Raw genomic sequence first — 23,810 nt, 5'->3', positions numbered from 1 at the left:
GAGAGATTTTCGATGAGCAGAGAGAAGGAGGATCGCCCCAAGATCCTTTTCTCGCCCTTATCCTCCATGGAAAGTGAATCTTTGGGGGGTAAAAAGTTGAAATAGAAGCGTCAATGGCCGGTAAAGTCGTTATGTAACTACGAACCTGGATTGCGAAATGCGGAAATCCGTCAGGCGGCAACACCTTTTTTACTGAAGGCTTGGCTACAAAGGCTTGTACCTACCCTACCCCCGAAGAAATTCTTTTAGCCAAAACATACCGCGTTCACTCCGTTTGGTTAGCGCGGGTAACAACGCTTTTCACAAAGCTTGATTCATAACTTTTAGCCCATTATTGTCAATTCATCACTTTTTGACAGCTCACATGAATCAACCCTTGTGATGTGTCTGCTAGAGGCCTTTATTTAAGGAGTTTGGAAGTCGTGTATATCACTGATATCATACCTCAGCTGGATTTATAGCGACATGGAATAAGGAGTTCTTACGACGATGTACTCTCGATCGCGGATTCCTCGTTCGATTATGTTACTCTTCAAAATTACTCAGCAGAATGTTGTAGTGCAGGGTGGAAGAGACATCGTGCCTGGATACGCTATTGAACGGTAGGTAGCGTCTTGTTGTTCATAATTTTTCTAAGATCAATAGCAATATTCAGTGTTCTAATTTCACTTAGCTTCCTCAGACTCTCAGAACAGCTGTTGTTGTTGCAAGAGGTAAACTAAGCTTAAATGTAACAGTGGTGAAGCGAAAAACGCGACACTTATGCGAAAAAATAAAACGCAAATCTATTACATTTTCTACCATCCATACTAACTGAAACACTAACAAATTTACTTCAATGCGGTCTGTCATGTTTGCACACCACGGAAATTAAGGAATAATTTATAGAACTTTTTTTTACTCGCAGACAGATTGGACTATGGGCATGCATGTTTGTTATGTTGTTGTTGAGTTTTTATTGAGTTGCTAAATTTACCTTGCTGTTAGATCCATACAAACTTCACGCTACAATAAGCTTAATCGTGAATTTGTCAAGAATCTTTTGTATGGTTTGTAGAACTTTGCTGTAGGCCATAGTTAGAGCAGATTTGTCAAAATGGTGATAAATGGTATCTATTGATCGGTGCTGTTCTCATGTTGTCGCCGATAAGTGACGAATGAATGAAGATTTGTTTAGGATAGGTGATTTTTGGAAATATCTATATATTTTTAACACTTTTGCATGGTGGAGGTAAATTGTAATTGGCCCGAAAGTCAAATAATAATTATGATAAAAATATTTTCTGTATACAAAACTGAAGATTAAACAATTTTGAAGACTCTTGAAAGAGGGTACTTGGGTACATACATATTTCATGGGTGGTATGTAAAATTCCACATACCACCATGTACTATAAATGCCAAAAAAATGTCTATCATAAAAATAAAAACAATTAATTTGATCTTTGCATTATCTTTGACTGTAGAATGTTAATTGCTACAATCCCGGACAAAACTACTTGAGAAAGTTTTCCCCATCTTGTCCACTTTCCTACGCAACAAAACTATTTCCAAAATGATGCCTTTGCGGAAAGAAATCCCCTTCCCCCAGGTCAATTTTGGTTCCTTCAATAACAACACAACAACATTACTTTCAGGAGACGGAGGAGAGGGAAGGACTAGTACAGCTACAATGTTTAGAAAATGCTCCCATAGTATACAATTTTCTCAACAGTTTTATCCAAGATTGTCGTTTTTAAATAATCTTTTAATTTTTTGCTTGACTCTCATTTCTTTTGACCAAACTCTTCATTGTGACAGTTTGTGACTATCTCTTACAAAATCGTCGTATCTTTTCATTGCTCCCAGGCAGGGCAGGACTTACTGATAACATGAGTCATCTCCTGTTGTGAGGTCATGTTAAAACCAGTCAAAGCTAAATGGCGTCTGTGTTCGCTGTCTTAAACATTCACTACAGCTGTATCTCAGCAGCAAAACATCTTCGTCATTACTTTTTGCAGTGTGTACAGCTGAACATGCATATTGAACTTTGCCCTGCTTAAATCACTGTGCTTTCCGTTTTCTTGAATAAGTTCAATCTCCTTAGACCTTCTAGGCCTGTAGGCCTCTTGGTGGAAGGCATCAGTATAATCATGTTATCTACAGTCTCAATAATGTTTTAAATGCATTTCACAATGACAGCAACCATAAATGCTAATTATTCTCACGCCCCAAGAGTTGGAGCTTGATGTTGCTTTTTTATTAGGATGCCCTTTGTCTTTGTAAAAACTGTTGCTGTTATGAATATTTGAAATACTCACATCAGCCACCGAAATTGCACCAAACATCTCACAAGTAGGGTTCCGATACATATACTGGACAGGTATTTTTTTCAAAATAATTGAAAATTTACACATTTTGCACAATATTTACCACGGTCTTGTTAAATTTTAAAATTAATTATTTATGCCCATGAGAAAATAAGATGATAAGGTTGGTTTTAGCTGGCCTAGGCAAAATACATGCAAGAAAAATTTAGAAATAGGTAAGTCTTGGTTTAAAGGGCACTGCACACACTTTGCAGCACCCACATTATGGCGTGTAACACTGGTATCTAGTCATTCATTCTTAAACAAACTGCCCCCTTGGTGGGATTCTTGTTGATTGTAAACATGATCATGATATTATTGCTATATGGGGAAAATTTTAGTTCTCATAGGATCAGTAACAGAGACAGCCATCACACTTGCTAGGGCTTGAAAAAAACTTGAATAGTTTCCAGCCTGTCCTTTGAGGAAGCAGCTCTCTCATATTTTATTTGCACAGGGCTACTTCTTGCTCATCTTAGTTAATTATTTTGTTAGAAGATGGCCTGCCTGGACCCTTGCCCTTTGGGCAAGTGAGCTTTAAACCTTGTTTCCATATGACTGTCCTGATCTCCCCAGTCATTGCAAAAAAAAAATTGAGACGACTGGGACAAGAGGTGGTTTTCATGCAATCTCGGGAGACACAAATAACAATGGTGAAATGAACAAATGCTGGTGGACAAACAAAGCGAACTAATGAGCGATCTTTTGTTTACCATCCACCAGCATGGCGGCGATGACGTAACGTGAAAACCACCTATTGGTACAATGTAGTTTCCATTAAATTGTCTCAATTGCCTTAAAGACAAGAGACGCATGGTCATCAGTGATTTTCCTGGGTCAGACAATGAAATTTTTGTACCTGTTTTGCAAACAAGCTAATCATAAATATCTGGTGAATATTTTAATCGGAGAGTGAAACTTGTGGCTTGCTTTACTCTTGATTTTGCAGTGTAGTCTGAGGCTAGAAAAGTTCCACGTAGACATAGTATCACTGTCCAGAACTTAATGGAACAGACTTTCTCTTTTTCAAATATCACCCATATGTTGTGCAAACATTTTGGTATTATTATCATATATTTCAGAGATGTCCAGGCTGAATTTCTCCCCGATTACTGTAATAAAAGTGATGATTTCTGGGATAGCCTTTGATCATTCCAATTATCTCAGTTGTCTGAGAGCCTGTCTGTATGATCACTTCAAATTTTACAGGATCGTCCCAATTAAAAAAAGTGAATAGCATATAAAATTGCTTTTTTACCCACAAAGCACTTAAGAGTTCATATGAACTCATTTAAACATGTCCGTGCATTCCAGATGGAATTAGAATTTGGAAGTGTTGGTTTTTGAGGAGAGGGGAAAACCGGAGTACCTGGAGAAAAACCTCTCGGAGCAAGGGAGAGAACCAACAACAAACTCAACCCACATATGGCGTCGACACCGGAATTTGAACCCGGGCCACATTGGTGGGAGGCGAGTGTTCTCATCACTGTGCCACCCTTGCTCCCTATTTTTGAGATAACTAAAAGAACAGATAACTAAAAGAACTTAATTCTGTCCAAGCGATTGAGGTCATCTCAGTTGTCCATGTTGTTTGTGATCATCCAGGTAGTGTTCTCATATGATCATCCTGATCACTTGAATATTATTTGACACTACTGCATGGGGTGATGAGGATGATCCAGATGATCATATGGAAACCAGGCTTAAAGTTACTCGCCCAGCAAGAAAATCCTCTTGTCCCAGATTGCTGTATGGGACTTTATTCGAGCCCTGCATCATTTTGTTCAAGTGGACATTTTTAACTACAAATTAAGACACGTTAATAGGCTAAAATGAAAGAGCTGTGTGTTTGTGTGTGTTATTAGTTTGGGAAAAAATCTTCTCAGCTGTATGAAAATAACTCCAGGCCAGAATGAACTTAATTAACCTTATGTAAAATGAATAGCTAGAGAGTGAAAAATAATAATAACAAAAAACAAAATAGTTTTATTGGCAGTTTTAATTTCAAACCCCAGAAATTAATAATTCCACCTGTTGTGATGCTCAACATTTTTGTCCTACTTTTGACTTTATGAATAAATTTATGCTTAAACAATCTTGAGAAATGAGTAAATGTGCATATACAATGTTTGGTAGAAAGTAATGAAGAGGATACCACTACAATGTATCTATTTCTGAGGATATAGTTGTGTCATTTCACAGTATGAAACTTGTTTTATGCAGTTATTTTGTTAGATACAGTGTTAATATTGCGCATGAGGTGATTCTGATTCTGTTCAGAACACACACATTACCTCAGCAACCTGCTCCTCAACAGTGTGTGTTAGTGTATTTATACACTATAAACATGTGACCATTGTTAGGGTGTGTTTGATTTATCACAAATTATTCCATGATAAGAATGCATGTGTCCAAAAGTTGTGTTCCAGATCTCTTCTACCCTGATTTTTGAACCATGTAAATTCTACATACCTCAAAATATTTTATTTCAAGCTGGCTTTTAGATATTTCGATGGCAGGAATGCCAAAGTGAGGGATTTCTAGAGTTTATTCCATTTATTCTTACTCTGGATAGTCAATCAAACATGCCCTAAGAATGGGCACCTTAATAATTAAGGTGCCCATTCTTAGGGCATGTTTGATTGACTATCCAGAGTAAGAATAAATGGAATAAACTCTAGAAATCCCTCACTTTGGCATTCCTGCCATCGAAATATTATTAGTGTTTACTTGTAAAAACAATTTTGTTTTTCATGCTGTGTGTGAGTACAGTGTGTTACAACATTTTTCTACAAACTAATGATAACTCACAGTAACATTATCTTTTATTATTTTCAAAATAAATGAATTATAAATAATTTGTTGATAACTCAAACTCCCTGGTGTAAAGAGCTTGAGATGATTGTCATGTGTTTTTCATTTGTAGGCAATGAGTGCAAGATCTAAAATTAAAGAAAAAAGGCTATATATGCCTGAAGACAACCTCATCTTGTCAGAGATTGCCATACTCACAGGTTGTTACTCTTGGCAATAGCTATTTTCTGTTATTAAGCACTTCAGATTATAATAGGCTACATGTACTCTTAACAGTTTTCTGCCAGTAACCAGAAATTATTGAAATATAAATATTGAATGTATAACGCACCCAGAAAAACATATTCTACCCAATTCATGAAGCTACTAGTTTCTTAAAACTGTAACTGTTGAATTTGTTTTCAGGAAAATGTACTGCATTTTGTCTTGATGGAACTATGTCTTTGTAGACTTGTTTTAATGAAATGTTTAGATTGACTTGATGTTGTTTCATGTGCAGGTGGTTGTGACTTACAAGGTCATCCCTTGGTGACACTGTCATCTCAGCGTTACTCCAGCCTTGTCTTACTCAACCCCGCTGATGTTATCAGGCTGCTGAAATATCTTGCTTTTCTTGCCAGGTTTGTTATGTTTAGTTTTATGGAGCTTAAACTGGCATTTAACACCTTTCAGACAAAAACAAGAAGAACAAAAGAAAGAAAAAACAACAACAGAGAGACAACCAAATAATTAACAAAATTATTTTGTTTTATAGGTCGTGGTATAAAGAGGCTGGAATCTCGTTTCTGATTGACTTCCGGAGTTCTAGGGAAGCAGTAGTATCTCATGTCATAGACTTGATTCAAATATTTCAGGTAATTGTTTTTTTATAATGTCTGAGATATGGTTTAACTTAACATATATATCCTTTAAATTTCACTGTTGTATTCTTTGTCTGTTTGTTTGTTTTAGAATGACACTCGTTCAGTTCGAAGTCTTTACATCATTTTACCAGAGAATAAGCAAGTAAAGAGACATTTAACCAGAGAGATTCATGCTCGGCACGAAAAAGGACAGCTTAATTTTCAGGTTCATTTACACTGTATATTAAAAACGTATGTCACATGCTTGTAGCTCCCTTCAAATCCAGTAATTGAATTGAATTTGCTTTCAATCATTCCTCATCTAGAAGTCAGTATGGACAGGCTGGCCCACTAGGCAGTGTATACAAAACTGTCACAGCAAATGAAGAGCAAAATAAAATAATGTACCATGTCATTTTCTTTTCATATCTATAAATGAAAGTGGAAAGTTTTTGCCTTTGAGTTAAGAAATGAAAGTAAAAGTTTCAAATCAAGTAATTGTAATAAGTTTAAATGTTTGTTAGTATTCATTATAAATTAAGCTTACTGTCTTTTTAGACTGTTCCAGTACAAGGAACATCTAATCTCTTGACCTACATTGAAGCCAGTCAACTGACTACCGCTTTCGGTGGCTCACTTGCTTATGATCATAAAGCATGGATCAGGTTGCAAAAGGTATCAAATTCACCTTGATCTGTATTCTACAATGTATTTTTTTGTAAGGAATTAACAAATGAATACTGTATACAGTCTGGTATACAGTCAAACCTCTCTACAATGGCCACCTTGGCGACAGAAGAAAGTGGCCGCCGGGGAGGTAAGGGTGTCATATGACAATTTTTTTAGGGAGTACAACATGTTTTTTGTGCTACATTCATGCTTACTGTGTTCCATAATCATGGTAATCCAATCATATGTAATGTATAGAGATAAAATACATAAAAAGCTTTAGTTATGTCGAGCGTCAAAATGTCAACGTGACAAAACGAGCAAGGTTTGCATCATTCGCTATAGATAGTTTTCACTGTCACGCAACAAAAGACCAAATTGGAAACCGCCCAGTGGAAGAAACCAAGAAAATGAAATATTATAAAAGACTAATATAATTTATATACAATTTGTCCAAGTCTCAGGTCTTTGTGGCCCATAGTTTCTGAGTTATTTGGTGAAACGTCTCACGCACCTTTGTAGAGCTTTGCATAGAGACGCCATATTGGTGCGCCGTTTTGGTGCACCAATATGGCCGCCGGAAATCAACAAAAACATCTGGAGTTTACTTTTTCTTTAAAAGCTCTTTCTTTTCACTCAAGAGTAGCGTACGTACGCATAAACATGTCTTCTAATACTTGAAGTGATTATATTGCCGAAAATCAAGAGGAGAGACTTTTTTTTCAACGAGACAGCATTCCTATTTTGGCGTCATGCACTGTGAAAACTCGGAAATTCAAATTGCTGTATTTTCGAAATGAAACATGCTACGGAAATAAAAACTTGTACAAAGATTTACTTTATGTTTATCTTCAACCTAGTGTAAATAAGAATTCGTAAAACCTCGCTATTTTGACTTTACAATTTGATGACGACACAGTGAAAACCATCTATAAGTATCGTAGACAATTTTTGGTGACTGCAGCAGTATATTGAAATGAAGCAAAATCAAAATACGATGGCCGTGATTTATCATAAACGTCTCAATTCGTGACCATCCTTGACTTTTTCATCAGTCACTGAAAAAAAAAACTGGCCGTTGTCGAGGTGTTATTTTGGCAGCTGGGGACATGCGTTAGTGGCCGTTGCCGTTGTAGTGAGGTTGCTGTTTTGGAGAGGGGGCGTCAGTGCAGGTTCGACTGTACCTTACTTTTGTAGTTGCACATGCATGTCCGATTATTCCCTCTATTAAAACGCATGCTTTTTATATTTCTACACTTTCAGTTTTATAGCTATTTCCGGCGTTGTCTGTATTGTTTTCTGTCAGAAGCATATATGCTTCTGTTATATGCTTCTGTTTCTGTCCATAGAAGTTGGAGGAATTCTATTTCACTAGCGACTACATCACAACTCATCTTCCTAAAGCACTTAATGAAGTGAAATCTCTAAAAAGGATGCAGTCTAGAAAGGAGCAATCTGGTGGAGATTTAGTCCTTCAGAGAGTGGAAGAAAAGAAGGCAAAGATAAAACGGTAAATAATCCAGCGTGGCTGCTTGTACCGCCACACTACTAGAATTTCTCTTGAATTTCCGCCGCTTCTCAACCAATCAGAAATAACATTATTCCCGCGCTTTTTGTTAGGGGCCGACTGTGCATGTGTTTATGTAACAGTTTGAAGAAGTTATCCATCAGTTTCAGAGAAAATGATCATATTGTCATGGAGTGTGCTTTTTTATATAACCTTCAGTGATTTATCCATCGATGTTGCCATTGAAGAAGGAAACCATCTCAGAGAGCTGACGGTCAGACCTGGATCTGACAGAACGTTCTCAGTGATGTCCAAAACTCCTCAGTATGCGTCTATGATGGAAACCATCCAACCTTACCGTGACCAGCTCATGCACGCTAAAAAACAGCTACAAGACGCCTTGAAAGGAGGAACTACTTCTCACCCTGTTCCGGTCACTAGTTACCAGGCCAAGGATGTTCTTGAACTGAAAGAGAATCTGAGTCGGGTAAGGCCTCTGTGAATTAACTTATGTTACAGAAGAACACAAACTGGAAACTTTAAACGACTTGACTCTTGGTGATCCCGAAAAGCGGAACTGTGAGCCTAAAAGCCTTTGCGCCAAAAAAAAAAGAAAAAGAAATGAATAATTACCATAATTTAAAAATAAGGTTATAGCTATGTTGATGATTATGAACAGTTTCTTCAGAGTTGTTCTTGACAAAAGAAGTCGTAGGACTTAAGGTGTAATGTGAGTTAGAGTCCTAAATGAAAATATGAAATAATTGATTCTTTCTTACAGTTAGAAGTCTGTACTCCATATAACACCTTGAGTCCTATGCTGAATTAAAGTTACAGTAAGGCGCAAACTGCAAAATTTAAACGACCTGTCAGTTAGTGATTCTAGCAGCGGAACTACAGTGTATGAGCCAAAGAAGGTTCTGTGCAAATACAAGGTTAAAGCTATATTGATATGAAACAGATTCTTCCGAGTTGTTGTTAACAAAAGAAATCATGCAGGACTCCGCGGGCAGGTGTATTGTGAAGTACAGACCACTTAACAATCTCTGTTGAATGCCGGCTGAGGTCTGTACATAACGCTTAGCACCGTGAACATTGCTAAATTTACCTATGGATTAAACATTTCATTTGTACGCAGCAGTTAAACGAGTCTAGAGTTACTTAAGTCTATGTGGTAAACTGTTTGCATACAATTTTGTGCAAGATAAACACGAATTTTGGCCACTTAAAGTGGTATGCAAGTTAAAAACTGAGGCTATGACAGACCTAAGCTTATGCGTGTATCCTTGACGTCCCGGAACATTGGGAATTCTCTCTTTATATATTGATACACGTGCCTTATGTCGGAAATGCGTGCCAGCTGTCGCAGAAATCTGCAGCGCGTCAGTGTATTAAAGAAAAGTACAGTAAAGCGCATCATGTTTTCCTGGATTATCTTGGATTAAACCGCAGATAATCAGGGATGTCTTAGTCTTCTTGTTTTTATAAGTTAGGAATGTCCTCGGATTGTGTGGCACTTTTCCGTAATAATCTGGGATATGGAAGCCACTTCGCATAAAATTATGCATGCAACAGTACGCAAACACTGCAGATGACCATATATGATGCATTATTAGTCTACATATTTCTTTCGATCAGATCAAAGAAGAAATGGAGCAAGCGCCGTCATCTACTATACTATTCGCACGTAGCCTTAACAAGGTACCACGAGAATACCTTGAAAGGGCTTTTCTTTCGCAAAGAGAAGTCACAATACGAGTTAAGTCTGTGGTTTTGCTGTTCTTGTTGTAGCTGGTAAAGTGGATTCGTGGAGATGCTGAAAATCAATTGAACACATTCTCTCAAGCTTGCGATTCTCTGCGATCAGCCAATCAAAGTAAAGCACAGTTTGACGGGGAGTTTTATCCACTGGCTAAGGTTTGATGAAACATTTTATCATTATGTTTACAAGCCAATGAATACAATACAGCTGCCTTTTGTTGCTGACCCGCTGCTTGGGACGTTTCGTGCCGGTTAGCGATGAGAGGCGGCTACAGTTAACTAACTCATTATCATCATCGATGGACTGTTCGGCTAAAAAGCTTCTTTTGACTGTTTGGTCGGCAGATAGTTGCCGATGGTTGTCACCTACTTAAGAGGTATTCTGTCGCCCTAGTCTGCGTTCACCGTGAGACACTTCATGACAGGGAAAAAAGAGTGAATTTGTGGCTAATTGGTCCTCAGTTAACGATCTATATTTCCTGATGTAAACTTATTAATTACTGGCCAAGCAGGCGTCTTGCACACAAACGTGAAATTTGCCTGTCGCATTGCTCAATTCATTTTGTTATTTAACTCCGAGAATTTTGCGTGACCGTTGTTTCCGATCCAGAGGAAAACGCAAACTTTTAGGCGACAAAGCCGAGAAGGTGTCTATGGGCAATGTAAAACTGGCAAATACAACTGTGTTTTTGTTAAGTGTCACGTCATTCTATGTTTTTTTATTTGAACAGGAAGTAATATTTCAAGGAAGAGGGCTGGCAAAGCAAGCTGAGGAAATGAGCACCAGAAATCTTCGCGACAAGAGACCTCTTCAAACTGCCTCTAAAGTTTTAACATCTGATCTGGAAAACTTCGGCAATAGAGTGGAACATGTAAAACGCTGGCTGGAAGATGCTGTCAATTTTTACAATCTTTTGAATAAGGCGAGGGACCCAAGTAGTCACCAATCCTTTATGTAATCGCTTTTCCTCTAACTACAAACCAGTGGTCTTTTCTCTCATTGGTATTTGCTTGGATTAAATTATGTTAAAGAGACAAAAAGAGGAAGACTTTTTAGTTGAAGATTTGTCATTTGGCCTTACATAATGAACCACATCTGAAATGCCCTCTTTATTCCTTATTTGCTGAAACAATCTGTGGCCAAAAAAATACATGTAGCAATTTGATTGGCTTAGAGCAGTGGTATTTCAGCTTAATTTGAAACAGCTACATGTGAAAATTACAAACCTTTTGAGGGTAGTAGTATAAACAAATAATAGCATGATGTGTACGTGATATTTGGCATAAATACCACTCGTGATATTTCAAAATTGTCTCAAATTTCACTCGCCTAAGGGCTCGTGAAATTACGTACAACAAGTTTGAAATATCACTCGTGGTATTTATGCCAAATATCACTACAAATCATGCTATTACCTGTACTAACACCCATTGGTTCAGTTGAAGCATTATTAGTTTCGTTTTTCTAGAAACCTACGCCTACTGCACTGTCTCATCCGATCTCTGACTTTTATATTAAAAGGGAATGCTAAACAATAGCGTGACCGAACGGTCATGTGTTCTTGGTTTTCAATCTGGAGGCGTTCATATCCTTCCGTGACGACAGCTAGAAGGAATTGTATTCTGTAAATTCCATCAGTTTAAAGTGTTGTTAACCATCCAAATTTTTGGATTCGGTCATTTGCTCGGCGTAACTAATCTTTGTGCTATAAATACTGCCGAGGCTTATTAAAGGACACTTGCTTAATTATTGTATTTAACATGTGACATTGTCTTATTTACCTAGGCGGAGACGTGGTACAGTAAAGCGGCTGAGTTCTGGCCCTCCAGCTCAACACGCTCTACTTCCTACCGGGACCTACAACACCAGGAGGGAAGACTGGCGAGGTTTCTGGTCAAGTACTCACCCCTCTCCCCTAAGGAGCTGCTACATTTGGAAACGTTTTTGGAAAAAGTCCCAGATACCCATTTAAGGAACCAAGCAAAGCTACTAACGCATCGTTGTAAACAGCTAGAAAAGATTGTCCGTGCCCGCGAGACTCATTTAATTGAATATGGCAATGGACGAGAAACAAGCAATGAGGAACGTTCAGTAGATGCTCCTGGGAGAATACCAAGGTTTGTTCATCAGTTATTCTGTACGAGAAACGCCGGCTCCCGTTATTTTTAACAGTTTCTTCTGGGTTCGAAGGTACCTTGCATTTCGATGCTAACTTTATCCAACCCAGATTCTCCAGTGCCTAAAAGGAGCAAACACAGAAAGATCTTCAGGATAAAATTGCTCATGTCGTGGGAGAAGCAAAGCAGACATAGTCTCAAGGCTCTTTTTTTTACACTGAATGGAGTCCTTGAAAAGTGGGAAATGGGGCCTGAAAGTCCTTAAATTTGTTGTTCGAAAAAGGGTACGAACCCTGTTTCTTCCTTTGCAGCGGAAGAGAGTTAAGGGAGAAATCGAAAAACTCCAGGAAATGTTTGACATTTTCCGCTTATTCAAAATTGTAACTTAAATAATAACCATGTCCGTGTTTATGTTTGTCATTGTCTGCACAACAGCAGTGCACTGTCGCTTAACTTATTCCGTAAAGAGTTGTGTGACGTGCGTGATCATGAAGTCGGTTTGATAGTAATTCAATATTTGTGGTTTTTGAATTTCAGCGAATTCCTCAAACAAACTGCGGCTGAATCTGCATACAGCAGGCTCAAGAACACACCCAACAGAACTAACAACAGTAATGGGTCATTGTATACCGGGTCACGTGATTACTCCTCAGCTGAAGAAACCCTTATTCTACCAACACCTCCTGTGAGACGACCTGCCACAGCGATAAATGGAACCAGTGATTCGGCGGCGATGGACTTGAAACAAAAGCAGCCTCACAGCAGGGAAACTCCTAAACTGCCAGACTCGTCCCAGTCTTACTTTAACGGATTTGTGAAAGGTGATGTGGTGAGTCAAACATGTCCCCCTGGGGAAACAGGGAGATATCTCAAACACAGCAGGGGTAGGGATCCAAGAGAAAGCTTTGAGAGACAGCCGAAATACGTCAATTACCCTCTGGTGCAGCAAACAGAACAAAATGGCGATTTATTGAACAACGGACCTTTAAAATCATATACGAGAAAAATGGCGCCTAAGAAACCGGAGCGGAAGAAAGTCAAGAAAACGGAAAAAGAATCAAAGAGCATAGACAATCTGCTTATGGAACAGATGAAACTGGAAAAAGAACTAAAGGAACTTCAACAAATCAGAGAAAAAATTGTTCCTCCACTTGACTTAAGTGAGCTGAACGCAAACCAAGCAAGTTGCAGTGACCACGAACGCTACCTCAATCCTAAATCGATATCAACTTCCGGTCCAAGCGTCAGTAGTCAGGGTAAGCACCCAAAAGACTTCAAGGTATCCTCCTTAAGTTCGGGTCATTTTACTTCCGGTCCTTCTTCCCTCACAGTTAAACCAGAACTAACTTCGGATGATTCGATAGATCGAGAAGTGGAAGGCTTGCTCAGTGAGATGTTGTTTTTAAGAGATGACGAAGACGATACGTCTCCTTTGAAACATGATTCTCTTTCCCCTGAAGTTAAAACCTACCCACATACAAATGTAGCGCAGAGTTCTTCACCCACAGTCACTACCAACGGTTATTATAACGGTGTTCATGAGCCGAAAATTACCAACAGCTTCGTTGACAGCTCCCCGTCATCTTCTGGATATACCCCACAATCTGCTGGAAGTCAAAAATATCACTCAAGGGTTTCGGATGTATCCCAAGACAAAATTGAACAGTTTTGCGCGTTAAAACAGCAGGAAATGTACTGGATGAGCCGGATCCGACATCAGCGGCAAATACTCGCACAGCCGCTAAACACTGTTGTAAGACATGAGGTAGAGGAGCAGTACTTCTACGCACAAGAGCAGCTTTCTGGTATTGAGAAAGCTATTGCAGCTTTATTTCAACATTTATCCCATGGCGAAGTTGAAGTCTTAGTGAAAAATGGCGTAGTTAAATCAGATCCAGAATACATTCTTTCGCCATTTAATTCGCAGTCATTGCAAACCAATAACTATACGAACCGGTCTTACAGTCATTTCGGCCAGCGGTTTCTCGCTCAGCAACCGCAGCAGAATTCCACATATCCTTTAGTCCCAGGCCCCGCTGCTAACGGAATAAATGTTCCACAAAGATTTGGATACCAGGAAACAACATCTCAAACTCAGTTTGCGAAGAATTTGGCTCCTTTTCATTCACAAAGGATTGGGAATGCTATCACTGGATTCCAGGCTACAAGTACCAGTAGTGGAAATGTTTCTAACCAAATAGTTACGCGTTCTTCTGATGTAATAGTTAATAAACCTGCTTCTGTTAACAAGGAGACGCAAACAGTAAATGGAGTTCACGCGCACAATGGAACAACCACTAGTAACATTTTGGGCCGTGATTTAAAGGAAACTGAAGATAGTAGTGATGTGGTGAACCAAAGAGAAAGGACACGAAATATCGGCATTCTCCCTGTTAGTCAAAACACCGCGACAAAAGTACTACAGGCTGAAGATAGTGAGCAAGGGATCAGCAATCCTGTTGATATTACAGGCTTATCAAATGAAGCATCACCTGTCAATCAAATTGCTGTTGGTAAACAGGAAGACCAACCCAGCGGCGAGTTTCTTGTCCAAGGAACTGATGATGAAAAAGAATATTATGTTGCCCCTGAAGAAAAAGGAAAACTAGTGGCTGTAAAGCAACCGAGTTTTGATGATCATGAAGTTGTAAAACTAAAAGAAAAGTTTGAGTTTGAACAAAAGGAATTGCGCGACAGCCTCAAAAGAGAGGAAATGAAGTTCTTGGAAGAGCAGCGCCGACTGAAAGAAGAAGAAGAACGACAAAACCAGTGGATGGCAGAACAAGAAAACCGGCGACGGCGCATGCACGAAAGTATGACCATTGATGAAAGGGAGGTGGAGATGGTGGAAGAGGAACGGTCAGTCGATGAGGTGAAAAATCGTAGATGTTTTATTTTTTAGTTTTGAAAGAAAAATAAGATTTGCCTTCGCGTAAGCTTAAGCTGATTCGATACGCTTGAAACTCTAACAAGACAACGCAATCACTGTCTACATTCAAGACGTACGCTCTCGTGAGCGCCATCTTGACTCTCCATAGCATCACTTGCTTCTATCTCTATTGATTAAACACCAGCCCTGTTGAGAGGTCATACTTTAACAAGTGTATTATTATTATTTTTTATTTTTGTGTGTAGGAACCTGGTGTAAATAAAAAAGACACGGAAGAAATACGCGAGAAGAGACTAGCATATTTCCGTTCCAAAACAAATTCCGAAACACTTGATCAAGCTAATGAGACAGAGTCACTAAGCAGTGAACCACAGGACCCCCAGCGGATTATGGCTGAAAATACCGAGTTAAAGGATATCAACACTGAACCGCCAAACCCGGAGCTTGCTATGAACGATAGCGAACTTGTCATGGAAAGTGAGGACGCTGATTCCAACCCTGCAGGCTCATCTCCAGTAGAAAGTCAGCTTGAGGATATAGACATTGAACAGTGCGATTTCATCAGCGAGGAAAGCAAAGTATCGCCAGAAGATGAACTTATAGAGCTGCTGAAAGCGGCCTCAGTAAGAACGTCGCCTGAAGATCCCAAGGAAAGCTTCGGCGGGGTAGACGTTGATGAAATAAAAGATATAAGCATTGTAAAAGAGGGGTTAGTGGAAGAAAAAGAGGAGGAACTTCCCGTTGAGTTACATAGCACTGTTGCTAACAAAGACTGGAAATCACATGATGAGTCTGATAGCTCTGATGATGCTATTGAAAGGTTTGAAGCTAGCTTAAGTCTTGAAGAGCAAGGTAAATTCAATAATCCAGTGTTTCAAAGTTATTCACAGAGTAAAAATGAGGAGGACGTGAATTTACGGCATGAGAGCTTTGATAGTGAAGAGGATCAAGAAGAGGATGCAAGAAATGAAGATGGTGGAACAGCTGAAGACCATGCTGAATTAGATGGTAGCCTGCTAACCGATACCAGCGCTAATCAGATAGAAGAACTAGTGAAAAGACTGGGTGAGATTGAGAATGAATTAAGTGACAGTGAGGTGGAAGGTTCAACAGGCTTGGAGACGACAACGAAATCTTCGGATCAGGAGTTTGAGGAGATTGAAAGATTGATGTATGAAGAAAAAGCTCGAATTGCAGCAGAAGAGAAAACAAAACAGTTAGGTGAAAATGCATTAAGTGATTCCTCAGACGAGGAGTTTAAACAGCTTGAGAAAGCTCTGTATGAGCAGAAAGCTCGTACCGAAAGAAAGACTAAAAGCGATGATTCAAATGATAAATTCGCAAGAACGGCCTCAGATGAAGAATTTGAGCAGCTTGAGAAAATGGCTTATGATGAAAGGACACAAAGTCAGTTCGAGGCAGAAAATGTGTCAGGAAAACAAGATGAAAAATTGGCTAGTAGAGATACGGTCAAAGAGAACGCAAAACCCCTCTCTCCACCAAATCTTTCCATTTCTTCAAAGAAAGCAGAAGAGGATGATCTTCTTGACATCATAGGTTCAAGTGACTCGGAAGACACCCTGAGTTCTGAAGAGACCGGGGAGAATTTAGCCGAAGTAGGGAAACTCATCCTAGCACAAGCGCGAGAGCAGTCGTCTGATGACCGAGAAACACTAGGATCTGATGACGAGAAACCCTCTGACCGGAACGTCACGTGGACTGTGTCAACTCGTACCAGTGCTCCGGCGCCACCTATTTCCGCTCCTGTGGCGAGTGAACATAACGTGGCTTTTGTAAGTTTAAATCATCGTTCATTTCTCTTAGTCTTGAAATTGACGATAGTGAAATACTTTTATTTTTACCTAATGCATACTTAAATTTTTCTAACGGAGCGTTTCATTTCTAGGAGCATAGCGGAGGAGTTGTCGCAGTAATCGATAATGGCTCGGGTTTCTGCAAAGCGGGATTCTCCAATGAAGAGCAGCCTCGAGTAGTTTTTCCGGCTGTGGTCGGCAAGCCGCGTCATCAGGTGAGAACCTTCATTTGGTAAAAGCTTTTGTAGTCTTTAGCTTACCGTAAATGAACCTTAATAACAACTGGGGCGTCCATCAAATTTATATAGTATTGAACTGCAACTGTGACTGCAGTAAATAAAGGGAAAAAATTAAAAGAGTGCTATTTTAAAAACGTTTCTGAATGCACGTTTCCAATGGCACTTTTGTCAGCGTTGTATTGTTTTAGACAGAAGCGTACAGCATTATTGTTAGAAAGAGCCGGGCTTAAATTTGGTTGTGGACTGCCACTGATATTACTTAAAGGCTACTAGTCACCTGTCTCTGTGTTCTTGACTTTCCACAGGAGGCTATGATGCAAGATTACAGAGATTTTTATATTGGCGATGAGGCACAGAGCATGCGTGGCGTTTTAACTCTGAAGTACCCACTGGAGCATGGGATCGTGCTGAACTGGGATGATATGGAGTCCGTGAGTGTCATGATACGGATAGCTGTTCCTCACACGTGTCTTCCACTCTTTGTTTTCGACCAATCAGAAGATAAATAGAAACCAATTGCGACTTCTCTGGAAGCATTTCCCGCGCTTTTTTATTGGCGCATTCTGATTGGCTAGTTGGTTATATGTTTGTATTGCAATAGGCCATGTCCGAGTTCCCCCGGACCTCTGTTTCAAAACGAGGGTACGTGCACAGCCTTTGATATGAAAATCATTTTTCATTCCCACGCAAATAAAACTCATTTTCACAAGAAAGGTTGTGCACCTAGCCTCATTTTGAAAGTGAGGGTTTTTGGAACTCGGAAGTGGCCTATTATCAGACTGAGTAATCACCGTTGGTGTGGTGTTGCGGCACTTTAAAAGCGTTGTGTAATGAGTTACTGTTTTGATCGCTTGTTTGTTGTTTTTTTTGTGTGTGTAGATCTGGACTTACACTTACGACCAGCTGCGAATTGATTCCCAGGATTACCCGGTGCTGCTAACAGAGGCTCCGTTGAACCCCAAGTTTAACAGGGAGCGTATGTTACAGATTATGTTTGAAACTTTTAATACACCTTGTCTGTATGTAGCAGTGCAAGCTGTTATGGCGCTCTACTCTACAGGGAGAACTACAGGTAAGCCGCCGCTTTGTTTGTTGTTTTTGGGCTCTTTTGTAGGCTTCAAATTGTTTTACGTTTGCTTTGAAAAGACGACAAGGTTCACATGGAATGCCACTTATGACAAAAAGATTAATATATAAATATGAAGAAGAACTCATATATCAGGTCGTATTAGAACTTAATTATTGGTATGAAGATAAGAATATGAGTATTATAAAACCGACCTAAATCATATTTTCGCATCAATATACGTACGTTGTAGACAAAGATACATGATACCTCTACGTTACGAACCATTATGTCACAACGTAAATATACGTTTTGAATTACACGTACATCGCGTAACCTATTTTTTTCCGTAAGATCGTCGGGATCGAGCGCTTTGCGTTACGGGCTGCCATCTTGCACGAGTATCAAAACTACTTAGGGGGCGGGGACGGTTTGGAAGGAGGCGAGAAAAATAGAGGGACTGTAATAACATCACTGCAGCTCGCGTTCAGGAGGCGTGACAGGAATTTCACCACTTTTACCATGGCGATGAAAAACATGCCAGACACAGTAGCATTGATTTCGCGTGTTCACAAATATCTACTTTCGAAACAGTGATTTTATACAGTTTTAATTTTGGAACATTCCTCCTAATAAATCGGCAAACATGCACAGGTGAAACATGTTCCAGCTAAACTTCAGAATACCCGGCCACTTCTTTGCATATCATTGAATAACAAAAGTGCCTATTGTGTTATACCTCGTTCTTTAAAGCTTTCCGGCAAATGTAAATGATGTGGCCGAGTATTCTGAAGTTGCTTCCATCTTCTGTATCGAAGAACTAAGCGTGCTCGCTTCACCACAGATTAAAATGGTTAAACCTTCCGAGAAAAGAAAGTCAATGGAAGGAAGACCACAACAAGTGCCACTGCAAAAATGACAAAGCCGCGTTTCCTCCGTGTTTTCGCGGGCTTTTCCCCCGACGCCAAGGGCATGCTCACTGGATACATCTATCCGCTGGACGGCCAATGCATACTCATAACGTATGTTACATGTTACGCTTAACGTATACGTATGAAATGGCTCTTAACGTAATTATATTGTGTTCATAACGTATTTGTGCGGTAAGCAACATAACGTATATTTACGCTACGTACGTATAATTCGAATGTATATTTACTTTATCAGATAACGGTTCGTAACGCATAGGTTTGCATGCATCTTGTCAACAACGTACGAATATCGATGCGAAAATATAATTTAGGTCGGTTTTATAATACCCATATTCTTATCTTGATACCAATAATTATGGTCTAATACGAATATTTGAGTTCTTCTTCATATTTACTTATAAATCTTTTTGTCACAAGCGGCATTCCATAAGGATATGTTGAACCATTAAAAAGTTGTAAATTCATACATGTATTAGTTTAATTGATGCGCAAAGAACACGTATTTCCAGCTTATTTCCTTATCGTAAAGCCCTTAGTTATGTTTAATTGTTACATGAAGGTCGAATTTTGTCAACATGGAATTTTGATAAAGGGTTAGGGTCACGTAGGTGTCTTTTATAAATGAGTTTTGTTTTGGATCACGTGCTTTGTGGTGGTGAAGGATAGTGTGCAACGTACAAAAGAACCAGGTTTTTTTGCCTCTGTTGTTTGAAATAGCTTTACAGGAAGTTGAGAACCGTACTGCTCATGAAATATCTTGAGCTTATCAGCGATTTTCTGTTGTACTGATAACAGGCACCGTGTTTGACTGTGGTGATGGAGTGAGCCATACAGTACCAGTCTACGAGGGCTACTGGCTCCCTCACGCCACTCAGAGAATGGACCTAGCCGGAAGGGACCTCACCAGGTACATGATGAGGATCCTCAAAGAACAGGGCTACTCTTTCACGACGACAGCAGAGATGGAGATCATACGGGATATCAAGGAGAAGCTAGCCTATGTTGCACTTGATTTTGAGCAGGAATTGCAAGAATCTGAGACCAGCAACAAGTTCGAGGAGTTATATATGGTGGGTGGGATAATGTCTGAAAGAGATGTCGGAGGGGGGAGGGGAAAGGATGATTCGCGGCAAAATATTCACCGACGTGAAGGAACATTCACGTGACACGCAACATGTTGTACGCGAAGTCAGCGTAGTACTACTATGAGACAGAGTGCGCTTTCGCTTGTCCTTTCAAACTAAGTTCGTGAGCTTTGATTAAGCGATTGTCACGACAGGCTGTCTTTGAAATCCCAAAATGAAACAAGTTTTGATCAAAATATGTAAGCATTTGTTTCATGTGAAATGCAGCAGGTTTTGAAGCGGAGCAAAAGGAACAGTTGTCATTGGATTAACTTTAACCGACATGGGAATAACTGGCCCCTCGTTTTCACGACCTTAGTGAATTACTTTTCTTGGTAACTAGGTTTTGTCAGCGTAGTTTACGTACGATTACACCAGAATGGCTTCTGTTAAAACTAGGTTTACTGTGGTATCGTTTACTAAGCCCTTCCTACTTCTCGCATCTCTGTTATATTAAATTAGTCACGCACACTTGGCGGCCAAGTTCACAAAAACAGACCTTAACTACAACTCAAACGATTATACTGCGCTTGTTTCTTCTTTTCCAGCTCCCAGACGGCCAGTCTATACGCTTAGCAAGCGAGCGGTTTCGCTGTCCAGAAGTACTGTTCAATCCCAGTATGCTTGGGAGGGACATTGTTGGAATTCACGAGTCTATCTACAAATGTATTACTAAATGTGACGTGGACATCAGAAAGGAATTACTTGAGAACATATTGTTATCAGGTGAGATAGGTCATTCTTTGAGTACTAACACTGCTTATGAATTGCCAGCCAGTAATACTTAATGAACCCTTGCTTCCATCTGAATCATATCAGGGAGAGAGAGGTTGGGAAGTCTTACGTCGGTTGTCTTGTTGACTGTAGGGCGACCCCGGGAGTTGGAGGTACTCCTTATAATGGCCAACACGGGGAGGCTCCGCCCGAAAGGAGTAGAGATTTCGTTGGTTGAATTATATGAAAGGGTAGGGTGTGTCTAAAAGGGTTAACAAGTTGCTACGCTCGCTCCGCAGAAACTATTGAATGGGACCTCTATCATAGCTTCAGCCGACTTTCTTTACTCTCGGTGAGTACAGTGACGGTGAAAGTGAGAAAAAAAGAAAAAAAGCGTGGCTTTCAGTTGAAGGACACATTTTTAATACGACTCAATAGTCTGTCAAGTGTCCTGTTATTAGGGCGGACAATACGCTGCTATAGAGGCTTTGGTAAGTCTCATTTCTTCCCTCTTTCAGTAAAGCAGCTAGTAATAATACCTTTCAAATTTGACTTTTGCAGGCGGCAGTACCATGTTACCTGGGCTAGAACAAAGACTTCATAAGGAGATTTTTACGCTAGTCAATCCACGTGACCCAGGACGGGTCAAGGTCATAAGCCCGGAAGACCGGAAGTACGCCGTGTGGAAAGGCAGTGCCGTGCTTGCTGGACTGTCGACTTTCCCTCAGATGTGCATTTCAGTTCAAGAGTATGATGAGATGGGTCCAGACATTGTTCACAGAAAATGTTTTTAATGTAATTAGGCCTCATGGCATTTTTTACCCTGCGTCGCAGACATAATCTTACCCCGGCTTGTGACGTCTGTGAAGCAGCCCTGAGATCCTTGTTTCGCACCCTCAATGAACTCAACGAATTACCAGATCTTTTTGGCTTGTACGTTTTGTTTTCCCAATTCAAACCACGTGACGTTCTCAAGGGAATTTGTATTTTGTCGTTTTGTCAGTTATGCATGCATATGCACATGAACAGGAAGACATTTGGAAGAAACAGTTCTCTGGGGGAACATCACATGGCCTGAAATGTGAAAAACTAAACATACAAGCTAAAAAGGTCTATTTTTTATCAAGACTGATTGGCCAATCAAAGAATGGCTTTATTAACAGGCCATTCATGGCGCATTATGATAGCTGGTAACCTAGACCAAGGTTTCATGCGCTGTTTCGCAGATGGACGTAACAAGAGGTTTAGTTTCGTATGTCACGCAGTCTAGTCATGTTACACTCGCGAATGTCTTTTAATATCCTGTTTCTCGAGGCTTTCTAGTGTACGCCCTCTCCTCCTCGATTGGTATTTAACGCCTAACGTTCTTTGAGACAAAATCTCGACTCAGTCGTCTAGTGGGCTGTACGAGACATGCGGCCGTAAGATAATTGAGCATTTTTCGTTTTCTTTTCTCGTGATTTTCTTGCGAGTTTAAAAATACAAACAAACAACGAACAGCAACAAACAGCAGCAACTTGTGCCACAGGTGAATCAAGGGAGCATTGACCAAGGGAGCATTGACCAGGGAAGCACAGCGTTGTAAAAATTTTTCGTCGTTGTTTAGTTCTTTTTTATGAGAGAAGAGATATTTAAATGCGAACTTGCTACTGTATTCATGGTAAAAATGCATTTCGCAATACCGTTATAATGTATCATTTTATATATTTTGGGTCTGCGAAGGTAAAGATGTTTTCGAAAACATTTTCAGCTTCCTAATGTTGGATATTTTATACGAATTAATTTGAAGATTATATTTAAGCTTTTGATAAAATGCATTTGTAGCCCGATGTGTTGTCGAGACAAAGCTAAGTGATTTACAAAAGCTAAGCATTTTTAACAAGTAATTTTAAAACATTTTGTACTCAGGTAAGATGTAACTTACTACCGTTTTTGTTCAAGTTGGTTGTAACTTTCGACATTTTGTCCGTATAAGGCCTCCATAGTAAATTCTGGACTTTCTTATTCGATCTAAATCAATGACAAAAAAATAATTCTAGAGATAATTCTAATTCTGTAATTCTAGAGATAACTCCTCATACCAAAAGAAAGCAGAAAGAAAAAGAAGAAGAAGGAAAAAACAAATATATTAGAGCTACAACAGATGCAGTTCAGAATTTATACAGCTTCACCCGTTTCGTACTTTACAGAATAACTGCGCGCTTTCTTGTAAAGATTCTTGATGTTAACATTCAAGTAGGTGTTACCACAAGCGGCTTTTCTTAGAATATATATACGCGTCATCCATGAAACATAACACGAACAGGAAGCAGAGTAAACGCGCATTAATTTTATTAAATGGACAAACATTGCAGTAAGAGGCCGATGGTTATTTTTTTTGTTTGGGTGGTGCTGAGTATTTCCGGGCACAAGTAATGGTAGCCCGAAAGAATTTAACAGAGATCTGAAAATCCTGTCTGATGCGGCAACGCACCAAATCTATGATCATATTTTCTCAAGCCACTTTCACACTGCCCCTTCCCCCCCCCCCCCCTTCCTCCTAAATCCACAACCCACCACACACGCGCACACACTCAAAAAAGGGAAGAAACACATTCTAAACACATATCCGGGAGTCATTCGGGAGAAATAGAAAGCATTCGGTATGCCAGGTGTATCATGGGAAATGTGAGACTATGAGCTGTCACGCTCTTAAATGATCAAGATTACCATCATCAATCCCAATCTCTGCATCAATCCGCGGCAACGTAAAAGGGGATAAATTTGTTTAAAGTGGTTATTTTTGCAAACGCTGACTCTTGTACTTAGTCTTCCTCGTCCTTCTTGCGTAGTCAGCAAATAGACTCGTGCGGAGCCTGAACAAATTGATATGCGTTAAGAAAGGTAAACTTCTTCACATTCAGTTAGACAAGAAACATTTTTCATCTTTTCACTTCGATTTCTAAGCCTTGAACAAAAGAACAGGTACTGAA

General features: G+C 39.6%; 1 protein-coding gene across 3 annotated transcripts; it reads left to right on the top strand.

The window, feature by feature from the left end:
* The first annotated feature begins 451 nt into the window (after positions 1-451).
* On the top strand, positions 452-23,229 carry LOC140929126 (uncharacterized). Of its 3 annotated transcripts, XM_073378991.1 has the most exons (19): positions 452-602; positions 5,275-5,362; positions 5,662-5,782; positions 5,917-6,016; positions 6,114-6,230; positions 6,563-6,679; positions 8,023-8,183; positions 8,400-8,667; positions 9,972-10,097; positions 10,673-10,864; positions 11,728-12,059; positions 12,597-14,931; positions 15,195-16,742; positions 16,856-16,978; positions 17,308-17,433; positions 17,882-18,074; positions 19,796-20,070; positions 20,673-20,850; positions 21,400-23,229. In XM_073378991.1, exons 2-19 carry the CDS (start codon positions 5,278-5,280, stop codon positions 21,630-21,632), a joined length of 6,630 nt encoding a protein of 2,209 aa, XP_073235092.1. In that variant the 5' UTR covers positions 452-602; positions 5,275-5,277; the 3' UTR covers positions 21,633-23,229. The 3 variants fall into 3 exon arrangements, with proteins under 3 accessions (XP_073235092.1, XP_073235093.1, XP_073235094.1); XM_073378992.1 differs by lacking the exon at positions 10,673-10,864; XM_073378993.1 differs by lacking the exon at positions 5,275-5,362 and having other exon boundaries at positions 587-602; positions 21,400-23,228.
* Positions 23,230-23,810: the final 581 nt, after the last annotated feature.

This window comes from Porites lutea, chromosome 2 (assembly GCF_958299795.1).
Source record: "Porites lutea chromosome 2, jaPorLute2.1, whole genome shotgun sequence".
In the NCBI taxonomy this organism is placed as follows: domain Eukaryota; kingdom Metazoa; phylum Cnidaria; class Anthozoa; order Scleractinia; family Poritidae; genus Porites; species Porites lutea.
The sequence above is the reverse complement of the archived record's forward strand: the minus strand, read 5'-3'. Positions and strand labels throughout refer to the sequence as shown.